The following is a 23393-nucleotide window of genomic DNA, read 5'->3' as shown; positions in this document are numbered from 1 at the left end:
AGTTATAGGGAGTAGAGGCCAACCCATGTTGCCCTGAGGAAAGGGAATATTGCCAGGAACCAAGAAAAGTTCGAATGCCCTTCCTGGGCAAAATAAGCCAGGAATGAGCTCTAACTGTTCTTAGTGCTACAAAATTCAGTTACTTTCCTATCACCTGTTCTAACTATAATTAATATAACTTAGTTTCATTTTTTTTTCCTTTGCTCTCCGTTATAATTACTATTTATTAATAACTCTTGCGCACCATCCTACTCTTACTTTCTTTTTCTTTGGTTTATCATGGCCTTTCCGTATTTTTTTTTTTTTTTTTTTGGCCTCTCTTTATCTTCAGCGCCTACTGCTAACTACCTTAATCTCTTGGCATTTCCCAAAGTGATGGTTTTAAGAAAATTTGAATGCCTTTTCACTCTAGGTTAATATGAATTGGCCACCCTCATTCCATTTAAAATAATTGTATATTTACTTGTACTTAAAGAATAGAGTAAGATTGGCAAATTACACAAATACACATGTTCTGAAAATTCTGTAACATATTTGATAATTTTGTATAGAGTTTACCAGATTTGCAAATTTATATAATGCTACCACTTAATTGCTACTAACAATTTAGATAAATATTACTAAATTTTAATTTGCTTCACTGTTATTTATTAGTCTGTAATTTGCTTGTAAAATGTTTCCTTAAATAAGAAAAACAGATATCCGGAGTTGTTACTATTCCATATTGTTGCTATAAGAATATCAAAGAATATGAAGTTAAATAGTAAAAGTCGTTTTTTACAATGTTTCAAAATTATATTTGAGTTTTTATTTAATCAGGAGGAAAGATTTCTTACAGTCATTGGAACAGATGAAATTCTGCTTTTTCTATATTTAATGTGGAAAAGTAATAGTGGGTGGCATAGCTTATGCATATTGACAACAGTGGAAACTCTTTTCTAATTTTTAACTTGCTGAGTATATTGGACATTACTTGAGAGAAAATGTTTCTTTAAAAAAATCAAAGAACAGGGCCTCCCCTGGTGGCACAGTGGTTGAGCGCTGTGCTGCGAAGCTTCCCGCAGCCTCTGCAGTGCCAATTTGATCCCTGGCCGCCGGGCGAGGGTCCCACATGGCACAACAGACCTCTCCTGCCGTGACCGCTGCTCCCCTCAGCAGCGTATTTCATCAGTCTGCCTGTTCTGTTTTCCACTCTTGCTCTGGTGAATTCTCTTACCCTCCCGCGCTTCTGACTGTACCCAGTGCTTGTATAAATAAATAAATAAATCTTTAAAAAAGAAAATCAAATAACATAAAGCTGCTCTTTTTCATCAAACAACTCTTTTCCAATAATAGTCTAAAAAGATTTTGCTTATGTTATCTTTACTCTTTGGTAAATATTCTGGCTTTGTTTGATATTAAGAAATTAAGGACAGGGCCTCCCCGGTGGCGCGGCGGTTGAGCGCTGGGTTGCGAAGCTGCCCGCAGCCTCTGCAGTGCCGGTTCGATCCCCGGCTGCTCCCCTGCCACCAGAGGAGGGTCCCACATGGTGCGCAGACCTCTCCTGCCGCCCGCTGCTCCCCTCAGCAGTGTACTTCGGTCCTTCTGCCTGTTCTGCATCCTGCTCTGACTCTGGTGAATTCTCTCACCCTCCCGTGCTTCTGACTGTACCCAGTGCTTGTATAAATAAATAAATAAATAAATATTAAAAAAAAAAAAAAGAAATTAATGACAGATGACCATGGATTAGGAATAATAATAGGTAGCAGAGTAAACAAATGGTCCTATAGGTTTAAAAGTTATCCTAACTGTAGACAATTCTTTTCATTTTTCAGTCGCATAGGAAGTCCATGTACTTGACAGACAAGATGTGATTGTTGATAGTTTATGCTTTTATCACTGTTCATTTCCTAGCCCCTTTTTCTTTTCAGTTTGATCCAGAGAGGGGTAGAAAAATAATTAGGCAGTGTTATCATTTGACCATCCTGGAAGCCTTTCAGTGTAGATGTTATTTCTATTTTGCATAAAAAGAAATTGAATGGATTATAAGAACACCGATCATTGAGTGGTAATGTAATTCTAAGAATAACCTCAATTTTTTTCAATTCCTATTTCTAGTTAATTTCAACTTTTTCTCACGAATGCATATTGAATAATAAATAAATCATCAGTCAACCCTCTTAAAAGAAAACTTCCTTATAAAGTTAGATATAAAAATTCTCATTATCTTTAAAAATTATATCTGCAAATAGTGTTTTTTAAATTATATTTTATTGATTCACCTCAGGTGATTTTTTAAAAAATAGTATTTGCTCTTTAAAGAAAATACATAAAAAAACTATCCTCATCCTTATAGCCTAGACAGTTTCTCTGACGTTTTTCCCAAAAGAAGTTATAGAGTACAGAGTTTATATCCTGGCTTTTTTTTTTTTTTTTCCATTTACAACCTTTCTTCCTTAACACAGTGTTGTTAATATTTTATTGTACTGTAACTTTGGTGTTCATTTGCTTATTACTAGACCTATAGAGCATTAAAATTTTTTTGTATTTAGTATATACTGTCTTCCTACATAAAATATATTTTTGCAGTTCAATTACAAGAGTCTCAGAGGTAGATTTGCTAGATTTAAGCATATAAGCACTTTTATATATGTATATGGCCACGTTACTTTCCAAAAGATTGTACTAATGTACATTCCATGTGTAGAATGTGTAGATTTTCATTTCACTGAAATTTTACAATTATTTAGTTATTAACCCTTTCTAATTATAGAATAAAACTGTGTTCTCCTAATTTTTGTTTCTGTTTTTATAGAAGTGATATTGTTTATAAATCAAACAGCAACAAACTGAAAACTACAAAAATGAAAATTAAGTACACATAGAAATCACAAATGTTCATCCTTGATAAAGATTTCTTTTGATTTTTTTTTATACCACAGTTCTTACTGTTCACATACTGTTTTGTAGCTTTTCTTCCACTCAACAATAAGTTATGGATATCTTTTATGTTTGATATAGATATCAATATCTCTCCTGCCCCGTAAGAATGTAGAAAATTTAGGTTTGGAGGCAAAACCCCAGAGTATTAAAGAATGTTCATTTGCCAGCCATTGTTTTATATGTATGTGTTTCTCTTAGGATCCTTGCGGAGAAAAGTTAATGGTATAGGTACCCTGACCAAATATCATCTTAACAATCTAACAATCTTGTGAATACTACTTAAACATATTAAACCTAATTTTACTCTTACTGGGATATTTAAGGCAGCTTCAAAAAGAATTAATTCCTTTGCAGTTAGATAAAAAAGAATGGAATTATGATCTTTTATTCCATACCTATGAAATGTCTTCTAAAAGAAAACATGCATTTGCCCTTTATTCTAGGACAAACCATAAAATAAGGAAATTATAGAGTGTTGATATTTTGTTATATCTGCTGCTGGCTTCTTTTTTTTTTTTTTTTTAAATAGAGGCATGTTTATTTATTTATTAATTATATTTGTTTGTTTGTTTTGTTTATACATGCACTGGGTACAGTCAGAAGCGCGGGAGGGTGAGAGAATTCACCAGAGCCAGAGTGGGGAGCAGAGCAGGCAGAAGGACTGAAGTACACTGCTGAGGGGAGCAGCGGGTGGCAGGAGAGGTCTGCACACCATGTGGGATCCTCCTCCGGTGGCCGGGGAGCAGCCGGGGATCGAACCGGTGCCGCAGAGGCCGCGGGCAGCTTCGCAACCCAGCGCTCAACCGCTGCGCCACCGGGGAGGCCCAACTGCTGGCTTCTTTTTTATTTATATTCCCCTATATAAGTATTCCTGGAGTACAGATAATCAAGGAATATCATGTCTTTGTGGGTGAATGCAGAGGAAATAATATTAAGCACCTAATATGTAATATACATATTGCAAAGTTAGTATTAAAGATTTCTTTACCGTAAAGCACATTTTCATATTCTTCTGTATTTCTTCAAGTTTACTGTTTCAAAACAAGTATATGCTAGAACAAAAAACTCTCTTACAGCTATACCAATGCAGCATGCTTTAACTTTCAAATAGTTAATGAATACGGAGGTTGATAGTAGTTTAGTGTAATTGTATCTTTTCCTGTAGTAGGACCTTATATAAACAATATATAGACTTGGTCCTAGGGCCCCAAATAGAATTCTAAACAGGATGTAAAGAATCAGATGTCTATTTTTAGAGGTCCACTGTGACTACACTCAAAAAGATTTCAAGGGGATTTGAAGAGTCCTCCAAAGGTGAATAGTGACGTCAGTGCCTCAGTTGTCTCTGGCCTTTGAATGAGAATGACAGTGGAAAAGATGAAGAATGAAGCTGAGACAGTTTCATGGTTTTTATGCCCCTCTCTGAAGTCATGTATCCTGTGTTTAATGAGCTAGAATGAGTAAGTCTGTCTGCAACTCAGACAGTGAGAGTAGCTTTTTTAAGGCTGAGGAAGAAAATCCAGTACTCACACAAGATATCGTTATGAGAATTTTAGAGGGGAGAAAAAAGTGTAGAAGTTAATCTCACAGAATCTCTTCTTCAAATGACAGCTAATGATGTAGAAGAGTGTATGATTGAATGACCAAAGCCAGAATTCCAGGATCTAAATGAAGTGGCACAAGCACTTAAATTCTCAGTAAGATCCCAGGTGAGATCAACAACAAAGTCATTGATTTCTTCAGACAATCAAGGATATAGGTAGTGTAATAAAAGAACTTCTTGATACAGTGAATAATGTCCTCAAGAAATATCAGTACGAAAACCATAGGGCATTGAAATACCAAAAGAAAGAATTTTTAAAATACTCCAAAAGTTTCAGTGATACTCTGAACCAGTTTGATCCTTCAGACCTTCAAAACTGAAAGTTGCACATGTTAAGAGATGTACTTCTCACTGGCTTTGACCTGTAAATTTTATTTTATTTTTTTATTTTTTATTTAAATATTTTTATATTCCCCATACAATTACAACCCCCTTATTTTGACCCCAGTTCCTCCTTTCCCCACCCCCCTACCCCCAAAGAGTGTCTCTGGTTCATAGTTGTTTGTTGATTTTGATATTTTCTTATAGTTATTCTTTTTCCTGGTCCCTTATTTAAGTTTTCTAGATACTTGCTATGAGAGAGACCATCCGGTATTTTTCTTTTTCTTTCTGGCTTATTTTGCAGAGCATGAACCCTTCCAGCACCATCCATGTTGCTGCAAATTGCATGTGTTTATCTTTTTTGAATGCTGAGTAATATTCCATGGTGTATATGTACCACATCTTCTTGATCCAGTCATCTATTTTTGGGCATTTGGGCTGTTTCCAAAGCTTAGCTATTGTAAATAGTGCTGCTATAAACATAGGGGTGCAGGTGCTCTTTGGAATTGATGTTTCTGTGTCCTTTGGGTAAATACCTAGGAGTGGAATTGCTGGATCATATGGAAGCTCTATGTTTAGAAGGTCCAGAAATCTTCACACAGCTCTCCATAGTGGTTTGACCAGTTTGCACTCCCACCAACAGTGCAGGAAAGTTCCTTTTTCTCCACAACCTCGCCAACATTTGTTGCTAGTTTTTTAGTATGTGCCATTCTCACTGGTGTAAGATGTTATCTCATTGTATTTTTTTTTTTTTAAGATTTACTTATTTATTTTTAAAGAATTATTTATTTATTTATATAAGCACTGGGTACAGTCAGAAGCACGGGAGGGTGAGAGAATTCACCAGAGCCAGAGCAGGGAGCAGAACAGGCAGAAGGACCAAAGTACACTGCTGAGGGGAGCAGTGGGCGGCAGGAGAGGCCTGCGCGCCATGTGGGACCCTCGCTAGTGGCTGGGGATGGAACCGGCACTGTGGAGGCTGCGGGCAGCTTCGCAACCCAGCGCTCAACCGCTGCACCACTGGGGAGGCCCCTCATTGTAGTTTTGATTTGCATTTCCCTGATGACAAGTGATGTTGAACATTTTTTCATATGCCTGTTGGCCATTTGCATTTCCTCTTCAGAGAAGTTTCTTTTTAGCTGTTCTGCCCATTTTTTGACTGGATTATTTTCTTTGTTTTTGTTGAGTCTCATCAGCTCTTTGTAGATTTTTGTGATCAGTGTTTTATCATTAGTGTTGTGTGCAAAAATGTTCTCCCAGTCGGTGGGGTTTCTCTTTGTTTTTGTTATTGTCTCTTTTGCTGTGCAGAAGCGCTTTAATTTGATGTAGTCCCAGCTGTTTGTTTGCCTTCACTATCACTGCTTTGGGTGATGTGTCTGTAAAGATGTCTTTGATGTGCATATCATGTAGTGTTTCGCCTATATTTCCTTCTATGTATTTTATGGTTTCAGGTCTTATGTCTAGTTCTTTAATCCATTTTGATTTGGTTTTTGTGTACGGTATTAGGTAGTAGTCAAGCTTCATTCTTTTGCATGTAGTGACCCAGTTTTCCCAGCACCATTTTTTGAACAAACTTTCTTTGCTCCAATGCATAGTCTTTGCTCCTTTGTCAAAGATTAGGTGACCATAAATCTGTGGGTTTATTTCTGGATTTTCTATTCGATTCCATTGGTCTGTGTGTCTGTTCTTGTTCCAATACCATGCAGTTTTGATGATTATGGCTTTGTAGTATAGTTTGAAGTCTGGGAGTGTGATGCCTCCATTCCCTTCTTTATTTTGCAGGAGAGCTTTGGCTGTTTGGGGTTTTTGGTGATTCCATATGAATTTCATCAATAATTGTTCTATTTCTTTGAAGAATGACATTGAAACTTTGATTGGAATAGCATTGAATCTGTATATTGCTTTTGGTAGGATGGCCATTTTAATAATGTTTATTCTTCCAATCCATGAGCAGGGGATGTCTTTCCATTCCTTTGTGTCTTCTTCTATTTCTTTTAACAGTGTTTTATAGTTTTCTTTGTGTAGGTCCTTTACCTCTTTTGTTAGATTTATTCCCAAGTATTTCTTTTTTTTTTTTTTTTTTTTGTTTCGATAATAAAAGGGATGGTTTTTTTGATTTCTTCTTCTTCAGATTTATTGTTTGTGTATAGGACAGCTACTGACTTTTGCGTGTTGATTTTGTATCCTGCCACTTTACTGAACTGATTGATAAGTTGAATTAGTTTTTCTGTGGAGTTTTTGGGGTTCTCTATATATATTATCATACCATCTGCAAATAGTGATAGTTCGATTTCTTCTTTTCCTTTTTTGGATTCCTTGTATGTCTTTTTCTTATCTTATTGCTCTGGCTAGGACTTCCAGTATTATATTGAAAAGCAGTGGTGAGAGTGGACATCCTTGTCTTGTTCCAGATCTTAATGGAAATGCTTTCAGCTTTTCACCATTGAGAATGATACTGGCTGTTGGCTTGTCATAGATGGCCTTTATGATGTTGAGGTATGTTCCTTGTATCCCAAGAATTTCAAGGGCTTTTATCATGAATGGGTGTTGCACTTTGTTGAAAGCTTTCTCGGCATCTATTGATATTATCATATGATATTTGTATTTCTTTTTGTTGATGTGTTAGATAACGTTGATTGATTTTTGGATGTTGAACCATCCTTGTGTCCCTGGAATGAATCCTACTTGGTCGTGGTGAATTATCTTATGGATACATTGTTGGATTCTGGTAGCTAAAATTTTATTGAGGATTTTTGCATCAGTGTTCATTAGCAAGCTTGGCCTGTAGTTTTCTTTTTTTGTGTTGTCCTTGTTCGGTTTTGGTATTAGTGTAATGTTGGCTTCATAGAACGTGTTTGGTATTACCCCTTCTTTCTCAATTTTTTTGGAAGAGTTTATGAAGGGTAGGCACTAATTCGTCTCTGAATGTTTGGTAGAATTCATTTGTAAATCCATCAGGTCCTGGGCTTTTGTTTTTGGGAAGGTTTTTGATTACCATTTCAATTTCACTGCTTGTAATTGGTCTGTTTAGGTGTTCTATTTCTTCTTTATCTAGCTTTGGGTGATTGTAGAGTTGTAGGAATTTGTCCATCTCCTCTAGATTGTTGAACTTGTTTCCATATGACTGTTCATAGTAGTTTCTGATTATTCTTTTGATTTCTGCTGTGTCCGTTGTGATTTCTCCTCTTTCATTTGTGATCCTGTTTATTTGTGCTTTCTCCTTTTTTTCCTTTGTGAGCCTGGCTAGCGGTTTGTCTATTTTATTTATTTTTTTGAAGAACCAACTCTTGGTTTCATTGATCTTTTGGATTGTTTTTTTAGTTTTGATTTCATTTATTTCTGGTTTGGTTTTTATTATTTCTTTTCTTCTACTGGTTTTGGGTGTTTTTTTGTTGTTGTTGTTCTTTTTCTATTTCTTTGAGCTTCGAGATTTGGTTGTTTCTTTGAGTTCTTTCTTGTTTGTTGATGTGAGCCTCTATTGCTATATATTTTCCTCTTATTACTGCTTTTGCTGCATCCCATACATTTAGGAAATTGGTTTCCTCCTTTTCATTCAATTCAAAGAATTTTTTAATTTCTTCTTTGATCTCCTCATTAGTCCAGTGGTCTTCTAGTAGTGTGGGTTTCAAGCTCCACGAGGTAGGAGAGTTCCTTGCCTTCTTTTTATGGTTTATTTATGGTTTGATGCCTTCATTGACCTGTAAATTTTAAAGTTTGTATAAATTGTCAGTCCTTCCTCAGGTGAATCTAATCCAGGATGTTGAATGGAACTATTGCTATTTTACACAATTGTTGTAAAATGTGGCTTAATCATAACCTGAAGATTTTGCATCACTTTTGCTGTTACTCCTTTAAGAATCATAAGTCAAAAGAATTTATACCTTAATGTGTCATTATGCAACATTCCTGAAAAGAATTGTAAATATTGTTTGTTTCTGACATTTTACCTTGAAAGCAATATATGTATTTAACAATATTTGGTGGCAAATATTTAGTAAATAGTTTACATTTGGTAAACATTTAACTGTGTGTGTGTGTGTGTGTGTGTATGAATACAGAAGACCAGGAAAGCTTGGTATAATATCTAAAGAACATCTAATGAGAACTTAGTAGCAGTTCATCAGACACTAAAGCAACAAGAACTCCTTAAAAAAAAATTCAAGAGGAACAAGAAAGAAAAATTTAAAAAGCTGAAGGATTTATCCAAATGAGATACTACCTGACTAGACCTAGAAAACGATGGTGGGAAAAAGGACAGATTTAAAAGTTATGAAGCGGGCCTCCCCGGTGGTGCAGCGGTTGAGCACTGGGTTGCGAAGCTGCCTGCAACCTCTGTAGTGCCGGTTCGATCCCCGGCTGCTCCCCGGCCACTGGAGGAGGGTCCCACATGGCGCGCAGACCTCTCCTGCCGCCCGCTGCTCCCCTCAGCAGTGTACTTCGGTCCTTCTGCCTGCTCTGCTCCCCGCTCTGGCTCTGGTGAATTCTCTCACCCTCCCGCGCTTCTGACTGTACCCAGTGCATGTATAAACAAAACAAACAAATAAATAAATAAGTAAAACATGCGTCTATATAAAAAAAAAATAATAAAAAAAATAAAAGTTATAGAAGCAAGTCTCTGGGTGTTGAGGCAGCATTGCAATATAGTTAACATCATGGACACTGAAATTTGAAATTGTCTTCTTTAGAGCTATGTGACTCTGACAACACTACAAATGAGTGTGATAAGACCTATTTCACACAGGCTATTAAAAAAGGATTAAATGAATTAATGCACTGAAATCACTAGCCTCTTACCTAGGACAAAGTGGGTGTCTTAGGTGTTAGCTTTTATTATGTTATAATTTATCCAATATGGCTTCCTGGAATTAATATATAAATATAAAATATTCATATCTTTCATCGACGCTCCTCTCAAAGCCAAACAAACAAAAAAAATCTCCCTTTAGGAGAAATCTTGGGTCATAAGCTTTTTGACATTGACCTTAGTGATGTTTTTGTGGATTCGTTTTCAACAGCAAGAGAAAGAAAAGAGAATATAAACAATTTGAACTATACCAAACTGAAAAACTTAATGCTCAGTGAAAGAAACCATCATTAAAACAAAAAGGCAGCCAACTGAATTGGAGAAGATACTTGCAAACCATGTCAGATAAGAGATTAATATTCAAAATATATAAACTAGTACAGTCCAACAACAAGGCATAAAAACTGGATTGAAAAATAGGCAATGACTATCTAAATAGTCTGTTGTCTAATGACAGTCAAGGACATGACTGGCTCAATAACAGATTTTCAAAAGTTAGGTGCTGTTAAAACAGAATTTTTGCTATTTTATACCACTACTTTTGACATATGGAAATGAAATGATGAAAGACTACAAAATGATAATATATAAGTTTAATTTCCCCCATGATTAAACCAAACTAAAATTTAGCTGTAACTTTAGGGGACATTTCTTTCCATATCACATCTTAGGCATTTCTGACTTTGAACTGTATGGTTTAATTTACCACATTTTTAAAATGTGCTCTAAATATTAAGATACAAAACAGTAAATGTACAGGTAAAGGAATTAGTCCAAAGGTTACTGTTGTGCTTTAACCAACAGTAACCTTTGTGTGTATCTGCTTTCCAGGTATACTGCTACTTGGAAAATGCTAATATCCCCCTCTAGTGGCTCAAACACTACTTTTTTTATTGGTAAAACAAGTGTTAGAACAAAGATGTGGGCTCATTACTGAGGTATATAAAAGTAAATTTGTTCTCTATAGGATGTGTTCAGTAACTGATCCATTGAATCAAAATGTCATTTTGTGTCTGCAAAACCATGTTCAGGAATATGAATTTGAATATGAATTTCCAAATCTTATAAAATTGGAAAAGAAGTGGTTTCTGTTTTTTAGGTTTTTGTTTTGACAAAGCAGGTATGTTGAAAGGAAAAAAATATACTTGAAGTGACTATTTGAATTCTGCATTAATTTTAGATACAATTTGGTGTTAATTACTATATTGGTGTTTAGAGATTGTGAGTAAACTGAACTTTTTTTGTGGACAAATGAGTGGAATTCAGAAACAGGTAATGCGCCTTTAAAGTATTATCTCCCAAATCATACCGCTGAGATTTTGAAAGCATGTTAAAAAATTTTTAAGTAACATTGGTTTTAAAAATATGTATGATTTAGAGAAATAGAGCACCCATAGTCCTTTACCATAGACCAGTAGGCTCACTCTCCAAGCATATTACAGTTTGTTTTTTAAAAAAGATTTATTTATGCATACAAGATCAGGGGTACAGCCAGAGGTGTGGGGAGTGAGAGGATTCACCAGAGACAGAGTGGGGAACAGAACAGGTGGATTGACTGAAGTACACTGCTGAGGGGAGCAGCGGGCAAGTCAGGAGAGGTCTGCTGCACCGTGTGGGTATCTCCCTGACTGGGGATCGAACTTGTGCTGCAGTGACTGCGGATAGCTTCAGAGGCTGTGTCTTAACCCCATGCGCCACCAGGGAGGACCGCATATTACAGTTTCTAAGAACATTTAATAGTATATCATTTGTGACCATAAACTATTCTATACCTTTCTATCCTCATTCCCCTCATTCTAACCTACCTTCAAAAAGCAGACCTTACAAATTCAGAATGGAGTATTATTTGTTGCTTTCAAAGTGGGCATCTTGGGAAGCTAAAGTAGATGTGTCAACAAATTGCCACTTTTTAGAATGGTTTTGTAACTTCTTTGGAATTATTTCTAGCTCCTATCAAAAGTTGTTTTTCTTTTATAAAGTATCTTTGATGATAGATTTTTGAGAGAAATTTAAAACTAAATCAAAGTCATATGTGGATAAGAAAGGCAATTATACCATTTGAAGCTCTTTCTTTAATAATTTTAATTATTGATTTCTAGTCTGTAACACCCAAAATGTTTTGAGGTAGCTCCATTTTGTCTCTATGTCATGAAATTACTCCATGTTACATTAAAACCATCAAGAATTTTTTACATATTGGCAGTATCATTTGCACAATTATAGACATTTTCAGAAAGACAAATTTTTAAACATTGAGGAATCAGTTTGTGTATGTTTACATTTGTTAAACACTGAAATTATTAAATTTCTCCCAGTGCAGTTACTGGCTGAAATAGAGTTATAGACATCCACTATTTAAATTGAATAATGATAGGATTGGTATTCATAAGTACACTATTTTCTTTTTTCTTGGACTAATTTCTGTAACTTAGAGTGGAATTTGTTTTTAATTGTATTTATTATTGAGATTATACTGGCTTTATGCTGTAAGATTTAGGTTCACACTTCTCAGATACATGTTACCATACCACACCCCAGAATTTATTTTAATGAAACCTTGTTAGCGATAGAAATATACTTTCACCAAATTCTCATCTTCCACGTTCATTTACTGTCCATTACTTAAAATAGCAATATCAATTATTTCTGTAATCATTTGTCCTATGAGCTCTATGAGTTCTTTGTTATAAAGAACTCATAACTCATTTAATATTTTGTTGTAAAGAACTCAATTTGTTTACTTGTTTTAAATAGTAGAACCTAAAAAGAGATATAATATTTTTGTTTTATAGTGAAGAATCTTCAGTAAATCTTTGTAGTGTTTTTATTTTGTTTTAAGAAACTAAACTGAGCAAGTATATTCATTTGGATTTAAATTTAAAATTGGTTTTGAATGTTCTTCAAGTAAATATCCAAAATCTTTTTAATATTATAAAATTTTGATGGTAAATTGTGGGGTGATTATGTATTTAAATGGGCAATTTAGATTAATTTCTGTTCAGAAATGAATGACATATAGGTGTCTGAGATAAGTGATAAGTGTTTTTAACCAGTGTTAATATCGTTCACATAAAATAACAAAATTTAAATTAAGTCAGTGTAAAAACTTAATGTTCTTATACCTAAAGGAACATTCCAATTAGAATAATGTTGTGGGTAAACCAAAAGCTATGTAAGAGTGCCTGTTCGGTGAAAATTAGTTGAAACTATTGTTGCAGAACTGCATTTAAGTGTACCTTAATATCCAGGAGTTCGGTTACCTTTCATGGTGTGTTTACTTAACAGATTGGCAAAACTGAGAACTTTTTTTGTGTTATAAAGTGACTAGCTATGAAAATGAAAAAAATATAGATCATCTTTCAGATGATCCAGTCCAGTAATAATTACAAAATGTAAATACTATAATTCATTGGTAAATTCCTTAACTGTGATATGTTAAGAATGGTTAAGAATACAGAGAAAATCTGCTTGGTATAATAGAAAAGGGTTCATTGAGACAGTGATAGTTGAACTGTGTCATAATGAATAATTTATGAAGAAATAGATCAGAAGTTTGCCACTTATTTTTTTTGTTCTTGTGGTAAAATATGCTTAATGTAAAATTCGTCAATTTAACCATTTTAAGTATACAGTTCTGTGGCACTAAGTACGTTCTTGTTCAACTGTCAACAGTGTCCATCTCCAGAACTTTTTCATCTTCAACAGCTGAAACAGATCAATGCTATTTCCACATTCCAGTCCCTCCCGTCTCCCCCTTGGAGTTCATTAAATTTCACAATCGAAGGGCAAATAGAAATTGAAAGGAATTGTTTGTGCCAGTGGATTGCCTGTATTTCTGAGTGAATTGAAACTATAAATTATTGTTATATTAACCATACTAATTTGTAGGGAAACTTTTGATTTCACTTACTTTTTTTTAATAATTTTTATTCATGTAGTTTGCTTTCTTTTTTAGACTGAATCTGGATATGGGTCTGAATCTAGTTTGCGTCGACATGGCTCAATGGTGTCACTAGTGTCTGGAGCAAGTGGCTATTCTGCAACATCCACCTCTTCATTCAAGGTTTGTGCTTATGAATGTTTTCAGTTAAGACAACATAGATTGAGAGTTTAATACTGAATGTCATAAGCAGAACTTACTTTATAGTTTTTTACAAGAATTTTTCTATAATTTTAATTTATTTGAAGTTGTTAATAGAATAATTTCTAAGCAATAAAATCTGGCCCATAAATATAAAATGAACACATGTCAGAGATCATATTTTGTTCAGTAATTAATGAGCTAAGAATGCTGAAGTAATTTTGCTAATATATATAAAATTGATCAATAACCACAGCTTAATAACCAGTGTATCTCCCTTCAACAAAATTCATTCTGTGGAAAAGATCATTTATATTACTCTTAATTTTCTACTATTTAAAGAGTTGTAAATTAGCACAAATGTAATGAAACTAAAGACTTGTAAATAACCAGGCTGCACCTTTTCCTCAGGATTCCATAGCTGATACTCACTATTCCCTTAAAAGAACACTAAGTAATATTTTTGCCCCTTTCAAATTCTTTCATAATTTTCCCTCATAATGTCTAATGTGAAAATATTGTTATATTAGAAAATTGTTGGGCTTCATGCAATCTTCTTCAGGCTTAGCATCATCAGTCTACTGATTATTCAATTTCAACTCTATTACTGGGAGTATTATATTGAATTTGATAGTTCTCCCTACCCCATGCTCTCTCTGTGATAAGATACAGACCATAGAAGGTGATGACATACCACAGGACTGAGTAATTCTAGTTTTTTTTTACTTGGATTGCATCCCACCCTTTTTGTGTTTTACAGAAAGGCCACAGTTTACGTGAGAAACTGGCTGAAATGGAAACCTTTAGAGATATCCTATGTAGACAAGTTGATACGCTACAGAAGTTCTTTGATGCCTGTGCAGATGCTGTCTCCAAGGATGAACTTCAAAGGGATAAAGGTTAATTAGGCTATTACCACTATTTTTACTTGGAGAATGAATGGATTTAAAGCCTCTTGATCTTAAAGGGTAATGTCTTTAAGTGATAAAGGTAATTATAGTCACTTTTGCAGCAAACCCCCATTGTAACAGTTTTCAGTGTTCATATAACTGTATAGTTTATAATGCATCCTAATTAATCTGATTGGCCGATATCAGGTATCTTCAAAAATTTTTTGCATTAAAGAGTGTAATATCTCTTATCTTGGTAATATGAGACATTTCACATGATTATGTCTAATACATGTATCCCTGATATGTCTTAGATACAAGTATATGTTTATGCCAAATCCTCTTAATCTGGAATAATTAGTCTCTTCTTCCTCTACCTCTTTTTCTCTCTTTACTATTCTTTTTCTTTTCTATCTCCCTGACTGTTTTCTCATAGAAGAAATAAATAATGGAGCTACATATACATTTAAAATTAATTTTTAGTGCTTTTTTTCTTTAATTTGCTCTGAAGGCAAAAATTAATTGTTCCTAACACTGTTACTAAATAGCTCTAAATTCATACCCAGTATAACTAGGTTTCTTGACATAGTTTCCTTTCTTGATCTTGGTGTTTGATCTGAGTTCAAACTTTTTTGTCTTTACTTCTCTTTGTTCCCTTTTCCTACCTTCTCTTGGAATACAGTATTTTTTTATGATTCAATTTTTTAAATTTTTTTGTTGACTTTTTAGCTATAATTTTCTTATTTTGGTGGTTGCTATTGCATACACATTTAATTTATCACATAGTATGATATAGTAATATCTTTCTATTTCTTATGTAAGAATCTTGCACTTATGTGTTTTGATTTCTCCCCACTTCTGAAGCAAAACTCAGTATTCTCTAACCAATTCCTGAATTACAAGGGTTTTTGTAGAAACAGTTACTTGCCCTGCCCATTGAGACTTTGGATACTGTTCCCTGAAATTCCTTCAGGTGGTTCTTTCCCAGACCTTTGTGGTTCCTTCACTCATATGTGCTGTTAGTACTCTCTTGAATATTCAAGGGACCTTATGTCAATCTCCGGAGATTTCTATTTTGTTCTCTTCTCTCCAGTATCCTGTCTTGTGAATTATACTTTCCTTTTCTCTCTGGACTTTCAGCTCCATTTTTTCACCTCACAGAGTCTACCCAGCTCTTCCTGGGTTCCATGTTACTCTGGTCTGCGAAGATAGCTGAAGTAGTCGTGAGGCTCACATCATCTATCCTCTCACTCTCAAGGATCACTGTCCTTTGTTGACTGATATCCAGTGTCTTGAAAAACTATTGTCTCAGGTATCTTGTCTAGTTTTCCATGTACATACTAGAGGGTAAATTCAATCCTTCTAATCTATCATATTAGTCAGAAGCAGAAGTCCAGATTCCTCTTAAAGTGCATAATTTTCTCTAAATTAAGTAGCCGTAAAGTTCTTTACATATGATACACTTTAAAGTTTTTAGTTCTTTAACATTTGTAATTATCAAACAAAATATTACATATCACTTTCTTTAGCTTACAGATAGCCCTTTAAGCAAAAATAGGGTATATACAAGATTGGATTCCTGTCTTACTTATAAATGATCCAGATCAATAATGTATAGCATTTGAAGGACAAAAGTGATGGTGATAAGAGTAGAAGTTGGGATGCAGTGATAACCAGATTGAGTAGAAGATTTGAAAAATAATTTTAAATATATTCTTTAAAGTTGCTTGTTACATAGTTGAGTAAATTACATCAGTGGTAGACTAATGTATTAGTTTATTAGGGTTACCATCATGAAATACCACAGACTGTCATTTAAACAACAGAAATTACTTTTCTCACACTTCTGAAGGGTAGAAAGTTGAGACCAAGGTGTTGGCCATGAGGGAAGGATTTGTTCTAGGTCTTTATTCTTGGCTTGTAGACAACCATCTTCTCCCCATGTCTTCACATCAGCTTTGTTCTATATGTATGTATATGTATGTCCACACTTTCTCTTGTAAGGACACAGGTCATATTGGAGGAAGGCCCATCCTGATAGCCTAACTGTATTCTAATTACCTCTTTAAAGACCAGGTTTCCAACTGGTGTCACATTCTGAGATACTGGATGTTAGAATTGCAACATAAATATTTGCGGGGAAAGTGGGGAGGGTAGAAGAACAGAGGGAGACATAGCGGAGACAATAAGAGGGGTTTTTTGCCCCTATAAATGTTTTCTTAAGAAATACTGGTGTTTTGGACCTCCCTGGTGGCGCAAGAGGTTTAAGTCCTAGCACTATGAAGCTATCGGCAGCCACTGCAGCACAAGTTCAATCCCCAGCTAGGGAGCTAACCCACATGGTGTAGCAGACCTCTCCTGTCTCACCCACTGCTCCCCTCAGCAGTGTATTTCAGTCAGTCTGCCTGTTCTGTTCCCCACTCTTTCTCTGGTGAATTCTCTCATCCTCTACACCTCTGACCTACACCCCAGCTCCTAAATGCATAAATAAGTAAATCTTTAAAAAAAAATACTGGTGTTTTAAGAATACATGCTGGGTAAAAAGTGAACTATGGACCTGGACCATAGTTTTCTACTTTCAGTGTATATCAGAATTGCTGTCTAGGGTTTCATTATAGATGAACTGTCATTAAATTATCAAACTGTTTCTGTGACTTAAATTTTAAGACTAGTGTTCTTGATTAAATGTGTCATTGAAATGATAACACCAAACATTTCATTTTAGGTGTTCTGTGTTTTCGTATACAATGTTTTTGCCAAAATTGCTAGTAAAGGTCTTAACCCAATCCCCTCACCACTCAGATTCTCTTCAGTAAGATTTAATTAATTCTTTAGGTCTAGATACTCTTGAGATTAGAGAAGACATGTTTGACCAAATACATACTGTTTGGTTTTAAAACAAAAATTACATAACACATTAAAACTAAAGGTTCTAATCTTGCTCTTCTGTTTACTGTTAGCTTGATGACTCAGTGTGTGAATTACTTAACATACTGTAAGTAATGATACATTTAAGAACTCCCAAAGGCAAGTTAAGGTATCCTCTGCATGTTAGTTACTGTGTTACAGTCCTGTTCAACCCTTTGTAGACGGTGTAGAATTATGTGTGACATGGCCCAAGGTAGTCAGGAAGATACAGGAATGATAAAGGACAAAATAATTTGTCTCTCAAGATATGAACCATACCTTAACAAAAAGGGATGGGTACAGGTTTTAACATAACATAGTGTATTTAAAGACATTCTTCTGCATATCTATTGAGAATACCTTTGTCAACCATTAAAAATGAAGAGATCTTGTACTAACAGAATCCAGCGTATTGACTCAAAGATAAGAATAAACTGGTTAGTTTCTGTTTTGTTTCATCCTAATATTCTTTAATATGTTTTATCTAGTGGTAGAAGATGATGAAGATGACTTTCCTACAACACGTTCTGATGGAGACTTCTTACATAATACCAATGGCAATAAAGAAAAGTGTAAGTAATATGGTTTCCCCCTCAGCTGGATAAAATACATTTTCTAAAGTTACATAATAACTATTTAACAACAGCTATCATCTAATAGAATGATTTTTTTTTTTAAAGATTTTATTCATTTATTTATACAAGCACTGGGTACAATCAGAAGCATGGGAGAGTGAGAGAATTCACCAGAGCCAGAGTGGGGAACAGAACAGGCAGACCGACGAAATACACTGCTGAGGGGAGCAGCAGGCGCAGTAGGAGAGGTCTGTCGCGCCATGTGAGCCCCTCGCCGGTGGCTGGGGATCGAACCGGTGCTGCAGAGGCTGCAGGCAGCTTCGCAGCCCAGCGCTCAACCGCTGTGCCACCTGGGGAGGCCCTGGAATGATTTATTTTTAAAGATTTATTTTTTATTTATGCAAGTGCTGGGGTACAGGCCATATGTGCGGGAGGGTAAGAGGATTCACCAGAGACAGAGTGAGGAACAGAACAGGCAGACTGACAAAACACACTGCTGAGGGAAGCAGCAGGCAAGACAGAAGAGGTCTGCCGCACCATGTGGGATTCTCACCAGCCAGCCGGGATCTAACCCACACTTCACAGTGTGGCCCAGGGAGGCCCTAGAATGATTTTTTAAAAGCAGTAGAACTGCTGAGATTCAAGTAAAAGTTTTTTCTAGGGAGAGACATATAGATAATATGTACATTCTGACATTAAATAGTAATGGCTGCTCACTAACAAAGACTCATTCAAAATTCCAGACATTATCCCACTTACTTCAGCATTATTTGATGGTATCAATTTCTAGTACTGAAAAGGTTTATTTCTTATGAAACATTGTAATGATGGAATTTGAATATGTATTTAAAAGTATATTTCTCTCCGTTTAATGTTATTTTCTCTCTCCACTTGATAAACTGGTGTTGAAAAGTATATATTTGATTTATTAAAGGAGAATTATTGAAATTGCTGATTTCACAGCACAGTTATGCACAGACTAGGAGCGCGGTTATTTATTTCATATATCCCCTTATTAATTGTTGCTTTATTTATAATGGCTAACTCATTATATGGAATTCTAAATTGCTCACTGGAAACCTATGATTTGTAACAGCATGCATGAACTTGGAGAGTATCACCTAAGTGAAATGAGCCATAGCAAATACTTCATGTATGACTTACATGTGTAATCTTTAAAAAATAAAAACAAAAACCTTTGACTCATTGCTAGAGTTCCTATTTTGATATGATAGCCTAAGGAAAAGCTAGAATGGATTCCTAATATTTTAAATTACAAAATCTTCATGAGGGAGGGAGTTAATCTAACTGTGTTTATTTTTTGCTGAAGTTATGAAAGAATAATTTTTTAAACTTGTATGCATAGAAATAATTTTGTTTCATAGATAATATTGAAGGATTCCGTTATTGATACTAAAATCTAAGGCATCTCCCCCGCATTTTCCTTTTATTATTTTCATTATCAGCCTTCTTTCTTATAAAAGGAAGTACTCTTGAATCCTAGCTTCATATTATACCATTGTCCTTATAACCTGGGACTGAAATGTTGAATTACATTGAACCATACAGTTTAATTTATCTGTATGGAATTGGAGGGTTATTTTGGGAATGTAATTTCATGATGAATAATCTGCTTTAATAGAAAAAAAGATTTTGGGGAGAAAAAATGTTGTTTGGATATTAGAAAAATTATTGAAAGAATTAAAACTCCTTGGTCCATCCTCCATCCTATATACACTTAGTTTACTCCACCAGTATTCCCCAAAAGAGAATGGAAGGCATTTTCTGTAGAAATAGAATTGGAGAGCTAGATATCTGGCACAATGAAAGATATGTGTGTTGGCCAATCAATAAAATGATTACATGGAAATTTATATTCTGATTATTAAAATCTAATAGCCATATTCTTTCTGTTTGTCTCCAGGGACTTCGGTAGCTAGGGACAGAGTAAAAGTCTACATATTAAAAGATGTAATTCTAGATTCCCTTCTCTTACCCTGTTTCCAAAATACCCACGAACCAGTATATATTTTCTAATACATCATCATGTATTGTTAATGTCATCCATATCTCTTCTTTAGTCAAGTATGTGTATGAATCTTGTTGATTTCCTTTATTGGGTTATTTTCTTACTGTTGAGTTTTGAGATACAAGTCTTTCATAAGATATGCTGTACAAAGACTTTCTTCCAGCCTGTGGCTTGTCTTTTCATGCTGTAGTCAGGATAGCGGATAAAATTCTGTGCTAGTAATGAAGACTTGGAATCTAAATGAATTTGCAGTAGGGGGAGGGAGGGGAGAGTGCCATCAAGAGCAGCTCTGCCTTTCACTCTCCCAGCCCAAAATTTTATTAAAGATATAAACAAAGGAATAAGAAAATAGCAAACAATTGTGTTTTTGCTTATGCAGATTAATAAGTTACTGCTGAAAACAAGCATTTCTGGTTAGTAGGGAACATGCACACAAGCCAGCACATCCTCAGAGAACAGGAGTCAATTCTGGGAAGAAGTTCTGTTTGCAGAACTTCTAACATCTTAGAACTCCGTATGCAGAGTAAACAGATATTCTCCATAAACTCCAGCTCCCTTTAAGGCAGCAGGCTCCCAACATTTTCATTCTTTATTTTAAATAAAAGTGATATTTGTGAGGTATACAATGCTGATATACTTAATGAAATTTTTGCAGTCAAGCTAGTTAACTTGTCATTGCATCACATAGTTACTGTTTTTTGTGACAAGAATTTCTTAAATCTCTTAGAAAACTTCCAACATTCAATATAGTATTAATGATAGTCACTATACTGTACCTTAGATCTGTAGACCTGTTCATCCCATTTAACTGCAACTTATTTTAACAGTGACTTTAAAACAAATTCAAAATTTTGTCAAAGTACAGTTTATCAGTTCTTTTATGGATTGTACCTTTGCTGTCATGTCTACATAGGAGTTTTTAAAGTCAGAAGTATTTCATTTGTGAATTCTACTGGAATTCTTACTAGCTATAGAATAAGATATTGTACTCTCTTGAGATTTAAGTTTTTTATTTAATTCAAAGGCTGTCTGTGAACTAAAATTGCAAAATATAAACATGAAAACCATTTAGTTTATATATTGACCCCACACTTAAATTTGTACTTATTCATTTCAGTATTTTCTTAAGTTATTTTAAAATTTCCAGGTTTCTCAAAATGTTAGGTAATTCTTGCTATAATTAAAATATTTTTAATGTTATTTAAAATAAGATATGGGGCCTCCCCTGGTGGCTCAGTGGTTGAGCGCTGGGCTGCGAAGCTGGGCGCAGCCTCTGCAGCGCTGATTCTATCCCCGGCCGCTGGTGAGGGTCCCACATGGCGCGCAGACCTCTCCTGCCGCCCACTGCTCCCCTCAGCAGTGTACTTTGTCAAGCTGCCTGTTCTGTTCCCCGCTCTGGCTCTCGTGAATTCTCTCACCCTCCCACACTTCTGACTGTATCCAGTGCTTGTACAAATAAATAAATAAATCCTTTTAAAAAAAGAAAAGAAAATAAGATATGATTTCTTTTTAATTTATCTTAAAACTCCTCCTACTACATTATTTACTAGATGCAGCACAACAAATAGACTTCAAGATATAGAATCCAGAAAAAAGACTTGAAAGTACATATGCTGGCACACACTTCTTTACTCACGGAACATTTATGAAAAGTTTTAAATGTTCGCTCATGAGGGAAATTATAATCCAAAAACCTGCTCTGACTTGCTAGTTTTCTCACATTTTCTAACTTTAAGTTTGGAGAATAATTATTTCATTAGAAAATTTTTCATTGAATAACTTTTTACCCCCTCCAGTATTTCCACATGTAACACCAAAAGGAATTAATGGTATAGACTTTAAAGGAGAGGCAATAACTTTTAAAGCAACTACTGCTGGAATCCTTGCTACACTTTCCCATTGTATTGAACTAATGGTGAAACGTGAAGAAAGCTGGCAAAAAAGACTGGATAAGGTAAGACTACTTTTTCTTCCTTTTTAAAAATTATCAAATTTTTGCTGATTGGACATGTAAACCAAACTAACTTCTAGGGCAAAATCTGCTGGGTTGACTGTTGGGTGGAACTACACCTTTGAAACTTTATGGGCAACTTAAAGCCATGTTCCTAATGAGATTCACCACTTATTGATTCAGTTTCTATACAGATGCATTCCTGATAAAGTTTTATTTTTTTAATTTTTTTTTAAAGATTTATTTATGCATACAAGAGCTGGGGTACAGGCTGGAGATACGGGGAGGGAGAGGGAGGAGGTGAGAGGATTAAGCAGAAACAGTGGGGAACAGAACAGGTAGATTGACTGAAGTACACTGCTCTGAGGGGAGCAGCGGGCGAGGCAGGAGAGGTCTGCCGCGCCTTGTGGGTATCTCCCTGGCCGGCAGGGAATCGAACCCACACTGCAGAGGCTGTGGACAGCTTCACAGTGCAAAGCTCAACCCACTGCACCACCAGGGAGGCCCATTGAAAGAATTTTTAAAGTTTATTTTTACATACAAGAAACTGGGGTGTAGGGCAAGGGTGTGGGACATGAGAGGATTCACCAGAGACAGAGAGGGAAGCAGAACAGGCAGATCTACTGAAATATACTGCTGAGGGGAGCAGTGGACGAGATAGGAGTGGTCTGCTGTGCCATGTGGGTTAGCTCCCTGGCCAGGGATCGAACTCATGCTGCAGTGGCTGGCAGAGCTGAGATTTAACCCCTGTATCACCAGAGAGGCCTCCATCATTCTTTTAAATAGATTTGCGCTGTCAGTTCCATGTACTTTTAGCTTAGTAATTGAAAATGTTCTTTATGGGGGGTGGGGGGCGGGAGGGGAAGGATTGGGGTCAGAATGGGGCGTTTGCAATTGTATGGGGGAATATAAAAATAAAATTTAATATTTAAAAAAAAAAAGGAAAATGTTCTTTAGTGGTGATGATTTTTCTTAATTACCTAAAATAATAGTCCCTTCTACTATAGAAGTGTACTAATTTTTATTTGCCAGTCATGTTCAGGAAGGCCCAAATTTCTAAGATTAAACAATTTCAATTAACAATGTTGGTTAAAAAAAATCTGTTCATTGAAAATGTTTGCTCATTTTTTTTTAAAGATTTATTTATTTATGCATATAAGAACTAGGGTAGGCCAGAGGTTGTGGGGGATGTGAGAGGATTCACCAGAGACAGAGTGGGGAACAAAACAGGAGGACTGACTGAAATACACTGCTGAGGGGAGCAGTGGGCAAGACAGGAGAGGTCTGCTGTGCTGTGTGGGTAGCTCCCT

General features: G+C 35.4%; 1 protein-coding gene and 1 pseudogene across 2 annotated transcripts in view; both read left to right on the top strand.

Moving 5' to 3' along the window:
* The window catches only part of CERT1 (ceramide transporter 1), a 100059-nt gene that overhangs the window by 46789 nt on the left and 29877 nt on the right, over window positions 1-23393 (top strand). For both annotated transcript variants that reach the window (XM_037530016.2, XM_037530015.2), the window contains exons 4-7: window positions 13606-13713; window positions 14492-14630; window positions 18017-18100; window positions 21929-22086. In XM_037530016.2, coding sequence (XP_037385913.1) covers window positions 13606-13713; window positions 14492-14630; window positions 18017-18100; window positions 21929-22086 — 489 coding nt within the window. The remainder of the gene's footprint in view (window positions 1-13605; window positions 13714-14491; window positions 14631-18016; window positions 18101-21928; window positions 22087-23393) is intronic.
* LOC119260896 (programmed cell death protein 10-like) lies at window positions 3938-4875 on the top strand (annotated as a pseudogene).

This window comes from Talpa occidentalis, unplaced genomic scaffold, assembly GCF_014898055.3.
Source record: "Talpa occidentalis isolate TD23 unplaced genomic scaffold, MPIMG_talOcc4v2.1 talOcc4.6, whole genome shotgun sequence".
Taxonomy (NCBI): Eukaryota; Metazoa; Chordata; class Mammalia; order Eulipotyphla; family Talpidae; genus Talpa; species Talpa occidentalis.
The sequence above is the reverse complement of the archived record's forward strand: the minus strand, read 5'-3'. Positions and strand labels throughout refer to the sequence as shown.